General features: G+C 43.8%; 1 protein-coding gene across 1 annotated transcript in view; it reads right to left on the bottom strand.

Annotated features, from left to right (window-relative positions):
• Nucleotides 1-707: 707 nt before the first annotated feature.
• The window catches only part of DDX10 (DEAD-box helicase 10), a 151,909-nt gene continuing 138,971 nt past the window's right edge, over nt 708-13,645 (bottom strand). Inside the window, exons 17-18 of the mRNA XM_033146258.1 lie at nt 13,297-13,421; nt 708-992 (exon numbers count right to left, since the gene is read on the bottom strand). Coding sequence (XP_033002149.1) covers nt 818-992; nt 13,297-13,421 — 300 coding nt within the window. The 3' untranslated portion in view covers nt 708-817. The remainder of the gene's footprint in view (nt 993-13,296; nt 13,422-13,645) is intronic.

The raw sequence follows: 13,645 nt of genomic DNA, 5'->3' as shown, positions 1-13,645 counted from the left end.
GATTGCTTGGAACTTCTAACATGCACCTTTTCCAGGTGGTCCATGCCACTGTAAAAGGGTCCACACCCCACAGTTTAAGATGCAATGTCTTAAAATGATGGAGAATAGAGTGAAGAGAGTGAAAACAGGCATACGGTACATTATTCCAAAGTTTCAGAATTTCAAATCAAAGGCTTGTAAGGCAAATCAGCACACAGAACCCATACCTGGTTTTATTTTGCAAAAGAACAAAACGGTATTGCTCATTACAATTAAAATTTTACAAAAAATATTTGCTCATTCATGAAGCCCTTTTTGGTCTCTCTACCTTCTGAAAAAGCTGTCTGGCATGGAGCTGTCTTGTCATTCTGATGGGCACTGAAGCCTCCATGTGCAAACCAATATTGCACTTCACCTTCCCCCAAGGGGACATGCCCGGATATTTGGACTACAACTCCCATCAGCTGCAGCCAGCACAGCTGAGGATAATGGACACTGGCTGGGCCCAAGAATAATTGTAGTCCGAAACATCTGGCCACCAGGTTAGGGGAAAGCTGCTTTGCAATGATGTCCCTCTCATCTTCAAAGTGCCATGCATGGTTGTTTGGGAAATATCAGAAGATACTCATTATTATTATTATTTATTGAATTTATATACCGCCCTATACCTGGAGGTCTCAGGGCAGTTCACAGAATAAAACCAAGAGCCAATTGCTGGAAAGACCATGATCTCAGAAATGTTTACAGCAATATTTATTTATTGGCAACCAAATTGGCCATGTGCCTTTCTGATACAAAGACAAAAATAGCTTTGAAATTAGCGTGGGAGGGGGGGAAATTAGCTTTGGTTGTTGAGGAGATGTAATACTAGCGCTTCATCTTCTGCAAGGGAAAGGCCTGTATCTAATGTTGCAAACGAGTCCTCTTTGCTGAGTTTGATCTTCTTTCTTCTTGGTGCTGTTTCTACTGCTGATGTGCTTCCACCAGAACGTTGTTTGTCCATCCCAGGGCCACTGCAGAAACAAATAAATCACCCTTTTAATAAGTGCATTTAAACCAATTAAGCATCATGCAAGCACACAATTCATTTTTAACCGAGGCAGGTTTAGGCACAGATAAGGGACAAGCACACTGATGGCTGTAAAAAGAGGAACTGTAGATTGAAGAGTTCAAAAGTTGTGACCAATTCTGCTGACCAAGGAAAATGTGTAATTAGTTGCAAGAAACACAGATTTACTGTTGCTTTAGATTAATTTACTGTTTGTTGATGGCAAGCAACAAATTTGAACACGTGTAAATATAAATGTTCGCTAATATTTGGACTAAACATGTCTTGCTCCTCGTAATCAGATATGCATTGTGACTCATGTGACTTCGACTAAGAGGAGCTCTGGTCAATCACAGCAAAGCAGCATCTAGTCCACAGTAGACAACCAGGTGTCCTCAAGAAATCCATAAGTAGGGCTAAAATGTAGTAGTCCTTGGCCACTCTTGCTCCTCTAAACAACCAGTACCTAGGCGATATACCATTTTCAAACATACAGGTTCCACACAACCATCACAGCTATCACCCAGTGATAGAACTATCCTCTGAATTTGTCTATTCCCAACCTTCCAAATTTAAATTTCTCCAAAATAACAAAACAAATCGGCAATAACCTTGTCAAACATTTTTTGGCATCAAGGGAGATGCAGCTGAATCTCTCTCTCTCTCTCTCTCTCTCTCTCTCTTTATACTATTCCAAGCAAGCAAATTGGCAACCAATCTTAAATGATCCACTCCTTGTGAATAAAAACCCCTTGGTCCAGATGGACTATTGTTGCTGGCCCTGCCTGGATTCTATTGGCAAACACTGAGGGCCAGTGCTAAGGGCCTTCTGGCGGTTCCCTCACTATGAGAAGCCAAGTTACAGGGAACCAAGCAGAGCCTTCTCGGTAGTGGCACCCATCATGTGGAATGCCCTCCCACCAGATGTCAAAGAGAAAAACAACTACCAGGCTTTTAGAAGACATCTGAAGGCAGCCCTGTTTAGGGAAGCTTTTAATGTTTAATGTTTAATATATTGTTGCATTTACTATTCTGTTGGAAGCCGCCCAGAGTGGCTGGGGAAACCCAGCAAAATGGGTGGGGTAATAATAATAATAATAATAATAATAATAATAATAATAATAATAATAATATCTATATTAGGGATGATATTCTCTCTCTCTCTCTCTCTCTCTCTCTCTCCTAGTCTGATGTGAAAATCATTCATTGGTGTATTGGTAGGTTTTTGTTTTTAAGAGAAGCATCCTCCTCCTGCCTTATAAAACCAAAATTTAAAAGGTGTTTTGTTTAGGTCAGCATTGTTTATACTGACTTTATTGCAAGCACAAATAATTGCAGGGGCAACAGAGTGCCCACTATTATGAAACACCTAGCAGGGCTTTAAAAATAATAACACAGCATATTAAACTGTGAATTTGCGAAGCAATATCAGCACAGTAAAACTTCCCATTCCCCAAATAAACAAAATTGGGGGAAAAATATTTTCATTTTTGCTGTCTCTGTCGAAAAAGATAAAATTAGACCTATCTGTTTTGCAGTGGGATTGCAGGTGCGCATTCCATATGCTCTGCCTACCTGAGCTGTTTTTGGCGACAAGACCACGTCGTAAGTATCATATTCTATTAAACTAAAGAAAGATCTCTGTGCAAGCCCAGAACCTCATATTTGTGGAGGAAGGGTGGCAGAATGATGAGAAGATTGTTATTAATATATCACTGATCTAAATGTTGACATTTTTTGAAGAGGAAAAACTGGGACATGCAGACTTTTTACAGCCGGGTCTTGAGACTGTCTGCACATCAAGCAAGGTATCTGCTATCCCCACGTTACTGCTAGGACTCTGGGGTTGAGAGGTTCACATTATGAAGCTGCGTGAAGATCAGACATTAGTGGCAGCTCTTGTGGTAACTGCTACAGTTCCTACCACTGGGTGCTGCTGTTGAATAGGTGAGGATGAAGCTGTACCCTTGTTGGAGAGTATCAGGAGAGGGTGGAAGGGCCAGCTGAAGACATTTTACTGTGTGAGACAAAGGACAAGGTGGCACGCCTCTCCATTCCAGGTACAGAAGCCACATGGAATTACAGACGAACCTTCCTTGAACACAGGCGATGTGATAACATCCCCCACAGCAACTAAGGCAGTGGAGGATTGCCAGGACAGGTTGTGCGGCAACAGAATAAAATGCCTAGGAGATTCGGGAGTAACAGCGTGAGGTGGTTGCCTCTTTCTGCCTAATGGTAGGACCGGCCCTGAGTGGCAACAGAAGCAACCTGTCTGCTGCTTTAGCACCATGCATGCAGACAGAATATTTACTTACTGGTCCAGGCCAGGCACTCAAACAGCAATTTGCAGAGTACGAACCCCCCTCCCCAATCACAACAGGCTCCTCCTGCGGCTGCTGTAGCCACTTATTGAAAAGGAAACAATCCTCCACAAGATGGGAAGCCTGATTCCCTTCCCTACTTGTGCTAAGTTGCTGCTGCAGTCACTTACAAGAGAGAGTCAAACTTTAGTCATTTGCGGAGCCCAGGGAGCAGACTAGTCCCAGGGCAAGGTCCAACCAGATGAACCAGACATTGTGGTTTATAAAAGGTTATTGTCCTCGCCCATAGCTTGGCTTGTTTAGAGAATGACCAGGGCTCGTTATCTCTGCCATCAGTCAGGGGACCAAGGACCACTGGAGGTCAGCTCCTCCTGCACCGCAGGAAGACCAACCTGTCTCCCATCCATAAACCAAAGGAGGAGGAGCCACAGGGAACCTGCTTCTTGCATGCCCTGCCTAAAAGAACACCCCTTTCCAACGGACAGTTGCCTTGGGGCTGCAGAAGGAAGAGGGCATTTGGCTTGAGTAACGAGAGCCACCAACCGTTATTCAAGCAGAAGCACCAGCAAAGGAAAGGTGAAGCAGGCCTGAAGTGGGAATCAATGCCCTCTTACGGCTCACTGCTTTGTTCTGGCCTTGAAGAACTGCTCTCTCTCCTATGCCTTTCCCCTCCCCTCTCCAATCACCGCCTGAAAAGCGGGATGAAAATATAGTGAATGAATAGCAAGTCCGTCTGCTTTTCCGGCACGTTTCAGAACAGGCGTGCTTTGAGAAGTCCTGGGCCCAGAGCACAGTGCTTAGCGTTTGAAGTGAAAAAGAGGTAGATGGAGGAATCTGGAAGAAAAGGTTTTAAGCGCTAGCAAGATGACAGAATCAAAGAGCGAGGGAAAAGAGCTTTCAAGGCTGTGTAGTGAACAGTGGAGCCGCAAAATCCACAAGCACAGACAATCCTCAACTGCATAGTTTGGAGCAGCCGTTCTCAGCCTGGTTCCTTCCAGGCATTTTAGACTACAACTCCCATCAGGTCCATCCATCAAAGCTCTGCCTTGGAGCCCAGGTTCTGCTTCTCCTTGCTCTTCCTGGCTGTCCTCCTCCAAGTGTGTGAGCAGTGACAGGGATGATGAGAATGAGGAGACATCACTAAGGGTTTGTAAACCTGACGGCAGAGTCCCATTTCTCTCTCTCTCTCTTCTCTCTTTCTTTTAACTGATGTGAGCTGCTTTGGGAGACAATTGTTGTCTGCAAAGCAGGGTGAAAATATAGGCATCACCAGTGAAGCTTTGACCTCTTCCTGAGCTGTGTTGGTAGTGTTGTTTCTTAAATCAAAACTGAAATATCTTTCTAGCACATATATAGATAATGGTCCCTCAAACTTTCCTCCTGGATTTATGGGGCAGATTTTTTAAATAAAAAAAAATACCAAACAAATAAAAGAAAACAGTAAAAGGCAGCATTGCAAAAGGCAGCCTCGTTTACGTGTAACACTAGTCATGCACTTCCCAGTCTGATATCCCTAGTTTCATAAGTAACATGGAGTCTTGTGGCACCTTAAGGAATAACAGATTTATTATTTCTTTCTTGGACAACAGTCCGCTTAATAAGATGCGTGAAATGATATCCTGAACTGCATACATGCATACACATGGGGGAGAGGTGTGTGTGTGGATTGCAAAAAGTGAGATCATGAGGAAATGAAATGCATTCTCCGCTCCCTTTTGTGCATTTCATTTTCCCTCTGACCTCACTCTTTACATCCCAACTATGTGTATGGGTACCTGCAACTCAGGATAACGCTTCATGCATCTGATGAGGTGGGCTGTAATCAGCAAAAGATTATGCCATAATACTTTTGTTAGTTTCTAAGGTGGCACAAGAGTCTCCGTTGTTTACCACTGCAAAAGGCTAACATAGTTTCTTAAGGAAGCTGATCTGCCAGCAGCACGCAGAGCAGGGAGTTTAGGGGTAGATGGTCCCTTAAGAACTGCCGTTTTGCTAATCAAGGACACTGGGCAGCAAGCCACACACATACATTTTAATTTGCAAGGCCACGGCAAGAATTCTAATGAAGATTAATTAATGCAGACCCTTCTGCAGAGCCCCTGCGCTGCTTCTTCCTCACTCAGTGTCAGAATGTTGACTGCACACCGCAGTAGTAATGAAAATACATTGTGCGTTGTGTTATTCTCCTTTTTCCCCAGCCATTCTTCCTAACGCACACTGAAAAAGTTCTAAAATTAGGTTTATGAAGGAAGCAAGGAATAAGATTGATCTTGCCTGAGATTCATTATAGGTTCAAGTGCCACAGAATTCAGAAGACTCAATGAGGCTGTTTTGGGCAAACCAAGTAACAAGAACATAGGACGAGCCAAAGACAATTAAAATGGAAATTAAATTAAATTAATCTGGGCAGAATGAAGGTTGTTTCTCCTTTAATGGATTAAACGGCCAACAACAAATTCTACTCATCTACCAGTATGATTAAGTTGCATGGGTGATGTCACATTATTACACTCTTATTATAGGTGACTGTTTAAAATAGTTTGCAATGCTTATTGTATCAGAATGGCATGCTAAAATGGATTTAATGGGCACAATCTGACAAATTACGCCCACTGAGAATGAATGGGTATTTGAGCACCTAGATTGTGCTAGGCTGTGGCTGTTTAACAACAACAACAACAACAACAACAATTTATTATTTGTACCCCGCCCATCTGGCTGGGTTTCCCCAGCCATTCTGGGTGGCTTCCAACAAAGATTAAAAATACATTGAAATGTCACACATTAAAAACTTCCCTAAACAGGACTGCCTTCAGGGGTCTTCTAAATGTCAGGTAGTTGTTTATTTCCTTGACATTTATGGGAGGGCATTCCACAGGGCGGGCACCACTACCAAAAAGGCCCTCTGCTTGGTTCCCTGTGGCTTTGCTTCTTGCAGTGAGGGAACCACCAGAAGGCCCTCAGCGCTGGACCTCAGTGTCCGGGCAGAACGATGGGGGTGGAGATGCTGCTTTCACTCTAGCTGCTCTCAAATAGGCTCCTCTGCAATACCAAACCTAGTTATTTCAGCATCAGCAAACTTATTTTCAGTTGCATAGTGTCATCTGCCAGCTTGCATTGCTAGTCCTAGGGAAAAGTCAGAGTGAGATTCCTAAAGTTGTGCTTCGTTCTCTCCTTCCCTCATTCCTGCATGGTGGCAAGTTCAGGGCAGCCTTTACGAGATTAGTTTCCTTTGGAGGAAAGCATTGGAGACATGAAGTGTATTTGCAATCATTTGTTCATTTGCACAGGTTCAGCAGATATTGCAGGGGCGCGGGAGCAAGCACACAATCATCACTGATAATGTATAAAGTCTTTCAGCCTCAAAGCCAAGCAAGAATGGATCAGAAGCAAATTCAACTACTTGCTTCTCAGCCATCTCAAGTATACTCTCTTAGCACTCTGAGGCTGGGGAAACTGGCTTCAACATCTACCGCTTAATGGAGGGCAACCTCACTTAATTCTAAACTAGAATTAGATGAAGATAGCCTTATACAACATGGCAGATATGTACAAGCCAGGTCCATAAAGCTCAGGTTGATTCTGAATTACTTGGTTAGTTTGGACTGTGGTTAGCTCAGAACCCCCCAAATTTAGATGTTACTGGAAATTCTGGGGTGTTTAAAAGGAAGAGCTTCTTATGTCCACTTCACAGAAGCAAAGTTCTCTTTCCCTTCACCCACCTGTACACTCTCTGGGGGTCCTCCTAAATTATGTGGGATGAGGTGTGGGAGAGGAGAAGATGGGAAACTTACCTTTCATGAACTTCCAGATGTTAACTTACTTACACCAAGACTTACTAAATAACCATACTCCTCACCCTTTGAAAATCTCTTCCAGCAACAGATCTCATTACAGTATTTTAGAAACTAAAGGTCTACCTGGTTTAAAACCTTTAAAACTAGCAAAGCTCACATACAGCATATGTTCAAAATGAAGGCTGAATAAAAATAATTGCCTACAAAAAAGCAGCAAACATACTAAAACCTAAACCATAGCGTGCCACTAGCTCATAATGATGCCATCAACCAATCATCTCCTGCTTTGGTCACCAAACCTTCATCTCCCAATTCCTCCAGGGGCTGAACTTCATCTTCAGTCCACTGAAACTGCAGCTGCCAAAACTGTCTTTGTTCTCCATCATTCACTGCTACACAGCTTGTGCCCTCTCCACCGTGCTGCACACAAGATTAAAACGTCCTTCAGCAGCCTATGCTTTAAAGCCCTCAAACCACCTCTAGCCATTCCTAGGACCCACCCTCCTCCTCCTGTCTTCTCTGCTACATCTCTTGTTTTTCTTCCCTCCTTCCTCCCTGCCTTCTTCTGAACCATCACAGAGCATTTATTTTAACAGATAGATCTGTGTCACTTCTCTGAAGCTCAAAGCGGCTTGCAACGGGACCCTATTAAAACAAAAGACCAATACTAGTAACATTTGCAAAATGGCAAGTAAATAAGTAAGCAAAAGCTTCATGAAGACTGAGCCACCAGAGGCCTTTTAGAAAAGAAGGCCTTTACATCCCCTCTGAAAGGCTATCAGAAAGGATCTCTGCATCTCAGGTAAAGCTCCTTGTCTGTTCCTTAGGGCATTCGTGTATTTGGCTATGCTCAATCTAGGCAGCAAAACTGGCCTTTGCTTGTTTTGGAGCAGTGCATACTTCTGGGATAAGCACACTTTAAAAACGTGGGCCACAACCACAAAAGGCACTAGAGGTAAGTAAAGTGCTATGTGAACCCCCCTGAGACCTGCAGGAATAGGGCGGCATACAAATTTAATAAATAAAAATAATATACTCCATTGCAAGGCTTCTGCATTCTGTGTAGAGCATGGAGCTCAATCCACAGTCCTCATATGCCTTTATTCACACATTTGCTGGAAAATGCTACTGCACATGGCTTGGAAGCAGGTTTGCCTTCACCTTTCTTCTTAATCAGTGCAGCTAGAGGAAGGCAGATATACTGGGTAGAGCATAGAATCACAAAACTGTAGAGTCGGAAGGGACCCTGCTTCAAGGTGTTAGGATGGAGGCCATGTTAGAGACCCACTTGTAACGAGGCCAGAGCATTTCTAACACTGGCCTCCTGAGCCTCTGCTCCCTTGCACCTTGGATGTAGCTTCACCATAAATAAACAAAGCAACAGACAAGACATGGGATAAATGGAGAAAACAAAGAAACTCAGTGTTCTGCCTCCTACTCAGAACACAATGAGCTAAGGAAGAGGTCATTAATGAGGCAGATTAAAAGTACAGGCTCAGCAATGGGTAGAGTCAGAGCAGCCCCAAAGCTCAGACTAAGCAACAGGAATTGTCGTACTAGCTAGATTAGAAGCAGCAGTCCAAGATCAGGGCAAAGAGTTCAGAACTGTTTGCTAGCAATGGAGCAGTCCCAACAGGTTGACACACCTACCTGCCTGCCAAGCTTTGAAAGGCAAGGTGAAACAAATTTCCTTTGTGAGTCTCCTGTGCTTTACAGGAACGCTTAGCATTCAGATATGCATTATGTTGAGGAAAATGGGTCTACTCCCAGTGGCAGAAGAGCTGCAGAGTCTTGGGTGGTTTGGCTGTACTCTGTCCTTCTGACTTTGCTTCTTACACCCCCAGCAGTTGGGTCAATGCCCTCCCTGGACCCCACAGATGCTCCCTGAGGTGTCCTGTCAGAGAAGGCCACCCAGAGCTTCCAGATTCTAGGAGAAGGGAGCATCTCCCTCCTGTAGCCTTCATTCCATGGTTTCAGGCCCTACCTTCTGGAGCAAGTGGAAGAAGCAATTTAGGGGAGGGACTCCTCCACTGGAGGAAAACAGCAGAGTACCACTTCACCAGTCCATTTCAAGAATGAACAGGGATAATGGAGCAATCTGCATATGAGTGCCATAGAACAAGAGCTCTCAAACTGTAGCTTGTAAAATAATAATAATCCTGGTTTATATAATAACTCCTCTAACTGCTCACAATTAAAACCACATAATGGTAGTCAGGGATGAGAATTCGCCCTAAAAGAACTGACAAATCTGAGGCCTAGACCATGGCGGTCACATTTAAAAGTGAATGTTGAGATAAATAGTCCTGTACATAAGAGATTAACTGAAGGTGATGCAAAGTCCAATCACAACTTTGTTCTAATTCAAAATTTCTTTTCAAAAATGGCTGAGGAACTGGATCTATTAAGAATTCAATCTGGCTGCCTAATGAATATTTAGGGCACTCACCTGCTGCTTCCATACCCTACTCGACCCCCGACAAATGCTTTGTCTCATTAACTATTTAACATTATGATAGCCTTAAACAGAAATATGATAAATGTTCCTAGATATACCAAAAATTCATCTTGCATTACACGCTTGGATTCTTTAATTACTCATCTGGTGGAGGGGATAGCTCGAAGGTGTTTTCATTTAAAGGCAAATTTAAAAGAGTGGGTTGTATATAGCTTCCCTCGCAGGAGGTGGTGGTGGGGAGATGAGTATGGCTGAAAAAATTAGCAATTTAAAGAAAAGAACAGAAAGCTTTCCACAACCAAAGACAGATCATTTACCTTTTTCCTATTTCTTTCAATATAAAGCTTCTAAGGGAGCAATCTGTATTCAAGACCTCCAAGGGTGGGCAAGTTAGGATCCAGTTGATTTCTGGCTCAACCAGACGATTCCTGATGCAGCTGGACTATGCTGACATAAGCCCCATGTCCCAGTTCAGCCAGAGATATGACAGCGTAATTCCCTCATCCCACTACAGCTGGGTAAATTAAGATCAGTGGATCTTATACTGGCATAGGCCCTGCATACGGGTGTTTCAGGGGAGTGGCAGGGCAGGGAGAACTTCTGCTGGATCCGAACTCTGTTCAGCTTGGTCTCATGACCTGGCAGCATGACAAAACGTGGGTCAGGGAAAGGGGTGGCATAAGTCAAATTCTATTTTCAAGGGTTGTTTTCCTCCTCTGGTAGCAGCCTTGCTCCTGAGCAGAGTGCGGAATAGGGAAAATTTAAGTCGTCTTAACAGAAAGGTAAAGGGACCCCTGACAATTAAGTCCAGTCGCGAAGTTTACTGGACAAGGGAGCCAGCGTTTGTCCACTTCCGCAGACAGTTTTTCCGGGTCATGTGGCCAGCATGACTAAGCCGCTTCTGGCGAAACCAGAGCAGCACACAGAAACACTGTTTACCTTCCCACCAGAGCGGTACCTATTTATCTACTTGCACTGCGTGCTTTCGAACTGCTAGGTTGGCAGGAGCTGGGACCGAACAACGAGAGCTCACCCTGTCATGAGGATTCGGACCGCCGACCTTTCGATCGGCAAGCCCAAGCGGCACAGTGGTTTAACCCACAGCGCCACCCGCATCCCTAATTTAACATATGCCAGTGTAAATTCCACTGGCTTCCTATACTTAGGATTGCTCTGTGAGCCTGGTTGTATTTTTTTTTAATGAGGGTACATTCTTCCTTTACAAAGAAATAATCTCTAACACATTTAAGTCTTAGAATTGCAAAACCAACATGCATATCATTGTTATTAAAGTATTTGAAAAACGAACAGTCTGGGTATGGGATACCATAAGGACTGCGTTCTCTCAGAAGCACCATTCTAGGATCCATTCCTGTGCAAAGTACGATGGGCAGTGACCCCATGCAGGGACATCATGTTAGTGACACCAAGATGAACCTCCCTCCACGGGGGAAGTCAACTCCTCTGCCTCCTCCTGGTTTTTAGAGAGCTGGCCCTCTTTCAGTAATGTTTGGATCTAGAAAGCTTTACCCATTTTAAGCAGATTATTTATGAGCATTTGGACTTATTTACAAGAAGCAGCAGTGGCACAGAGTCTGAAAACAGAAGTGGGATTCAGATGCAGGAGGTCACCAGCTCCTAAACAATCAGGTCAGATCTAGACAGACTAGAGTCTCACCACTAACCAACCAGCTAAGCCTCCCATCATCTCAGACCATTGTCTGGGGTGAAGTTGGAGTCCAACAACAACTGAAAGGTGTCACGTTGGCTACCGCTGGCATAGATATTGTTGTGACCATGTGCAGTAGCATCCATGAACACCAAGAGCCATTGGGAACCATGGGAAATATTCGTGGAGCCTTGGGATGCTAGGAACCTTGGGGATGACCTTCCCACCTGTGCAGATATTGCTATGCATACTTCTTTTACATAGGAGATTACTTATTGCTTATTTACTATCAAGCAGAAGCTATTTTTACTAATAATGGTCCATAGAAACTGCCCAGCTACTGCTTGGAAGGGCAGAGGGCAGCATGGAGGACTCTTGGAATAGGAGGAAGCTGGGCAAAAACAGATCCAATTAGGTTTGTCTTGGATTCAGGCATTTGTATGCAGGAAATTATATTACTTTTCTTTGACCAGGGCAGGAGGGAGGAAACCATGGCGGCAGCAGTACCACGGGAGGCAGGGGTAGGTTAGATGCATCAGGACTGCTGGTGTGCTTGCATCTTATATCTTAGTTCAACTGCGAAGATGGACAAGCAGTGAATACATTGTAATCTCCCCTTTTTTATTACATATCTGCCTTCTCCTAACCAGGAGGCAAAGTCTTTCCAAGAGCAGGCCCTCAAGCTTTGCAAAAATAATGACAAACTGGGTATCTCGAATATCTCCGATCGAGCTTCCACACAAACGATTCGGTGCAACGTGGTGTGTCCTGGCTCACAAAAAGAAATGTGTGACCCAATTATATTTCACACAGAAGCACAGAAGAGAAGAAGCACTTGAGGTGGACTTACTTCCTCTTATTCTACAGTTAATCAATAGCCCAGCCAGCCACAAGGCTTTTATGCTGTGCCATGAAGCCTGCCAACAGACTCCACTGGGCTCTTAGTAGCAGCAAATTCCTGAACCGTGCAAGGTCCACTTGTAATCCCTTGTTCCCACAGCTACAGAAAGCAGAAAGCCTCAGAAATGACAGCATGCCACTGGCCTGCAGGTCTTTCTTGATCTTCATGGTATGGTAATAAACAAAAATAAGGGCAAAAATGACACTGTAAGACTGTTCTGAAGTGTATGGTAGGGGGTGGGGGAGAGCCCAAACCAGCAGCCAGTGATGTGGTACTCAATATGATGAGAGTTAACTAAACTAAGCTGAAAAGTGTATTGACTTTTTCACCATCTAGAGGACTTCGTTGAATGGGCAGCACTGTATAGAAATGTCATAAATAAATATATATAAATAAACAAGCAAATCCTTACCAAGACCATGAAAGCACTGCTATGCTGCAGGGATTTCAAATCTGACTTGCTTACTAAACAGCTAGGAACTTGGTAGGAAAGAACGTAGTGGCCGACTTATACATTGCTTGGTTTAAGGATCGAAATGACAATGGACCCGGTTGAGCAAAATTTCTGTTCTTTAGGGACATGCAAGATGGACAGGAAAACATGCTTTTGTGGAACAATGGACAGACAAGCTATGCTGCTCAGCTTATTTTTCAAGCTAGGCTATTTGGCATGAAACCATTTTTACAAGATGCTCTAAGAGAAGAGTGGGACAGAAGCAAATAAGTAACAGTTAGCATAAGGTGCCAATTGGGAGTTTCCAAATACATGGTAAATCACCAAAGCAGCACATAAACCAAATGAACCAGTATTGAGGCTGAAGACATCATCATGATTAGTCAAGCAAGGTGCACAATTTAAGTTCCACAACCTCTTCAAGGGTCCAGCACCACAAAATTGCTCTCTGCCATTTTCATATTCTCATGAAGATACACAGATGAAAGCAGCTGAACATCCAAACAGTAGCAAACCTGAAGGAACTTCAGATCATTGGTTTATTTGATTGTGGCAGAATAGTTATTTGCCACGGGTAGCCTTTGATTGGTTAAGGGTTTTGATAATATGGAGGGTGAAAACAAAGAGAGTGAGAGTGAGACCGTATTATCAAGATGCAACACATACCCATGGCTTTCTGGATCAGCCTCTTGGTCCGAGTCTGTATACCTGTCAGGGTCTGGAAGGATGCTTGGATCAAAGTCATCATCACTTTCACTGCGATCCAGAAAGGCGACACATTCCTCTTCCACCTGAATGAAACAAACAATATACAGAATTAGACACCTCCATATTTCATGTTCCTTCAAAAATGTGTGTCGGTGTGTTTCTTCCTTCCTGGTCGTTTTAGTCCAGCCCAGCAATTAAGCCAAGATTTGGGTACAGCAGGCGATGCATCAGAGGAGAGCTTAACCACCAGTGTGGGTGTGGTTGACAGGCTCAGCCAAACCTTGACTTAGTTACTGTGCTGAGCTAA

This window comes from Lacerta agilis, chromosome 4 (genome assembly GCF_009819535.1).
Source record: "Lacerta agilis isolate rLacAgi1 chromosome 4, rLacAgi1.pri, whole genome shotgun sequence".
NCBI classification, from domain to species: Eukaryota; Metazoa; Chordata; class Lepidosauria; order Squamata; family Lacertidae; genus Lacerta; species Lacerta agilis.
Note: the sequence above shows the minus strand (reverse complement) of the source record. Positions and strands in the feature narration are given on the sequence as shown.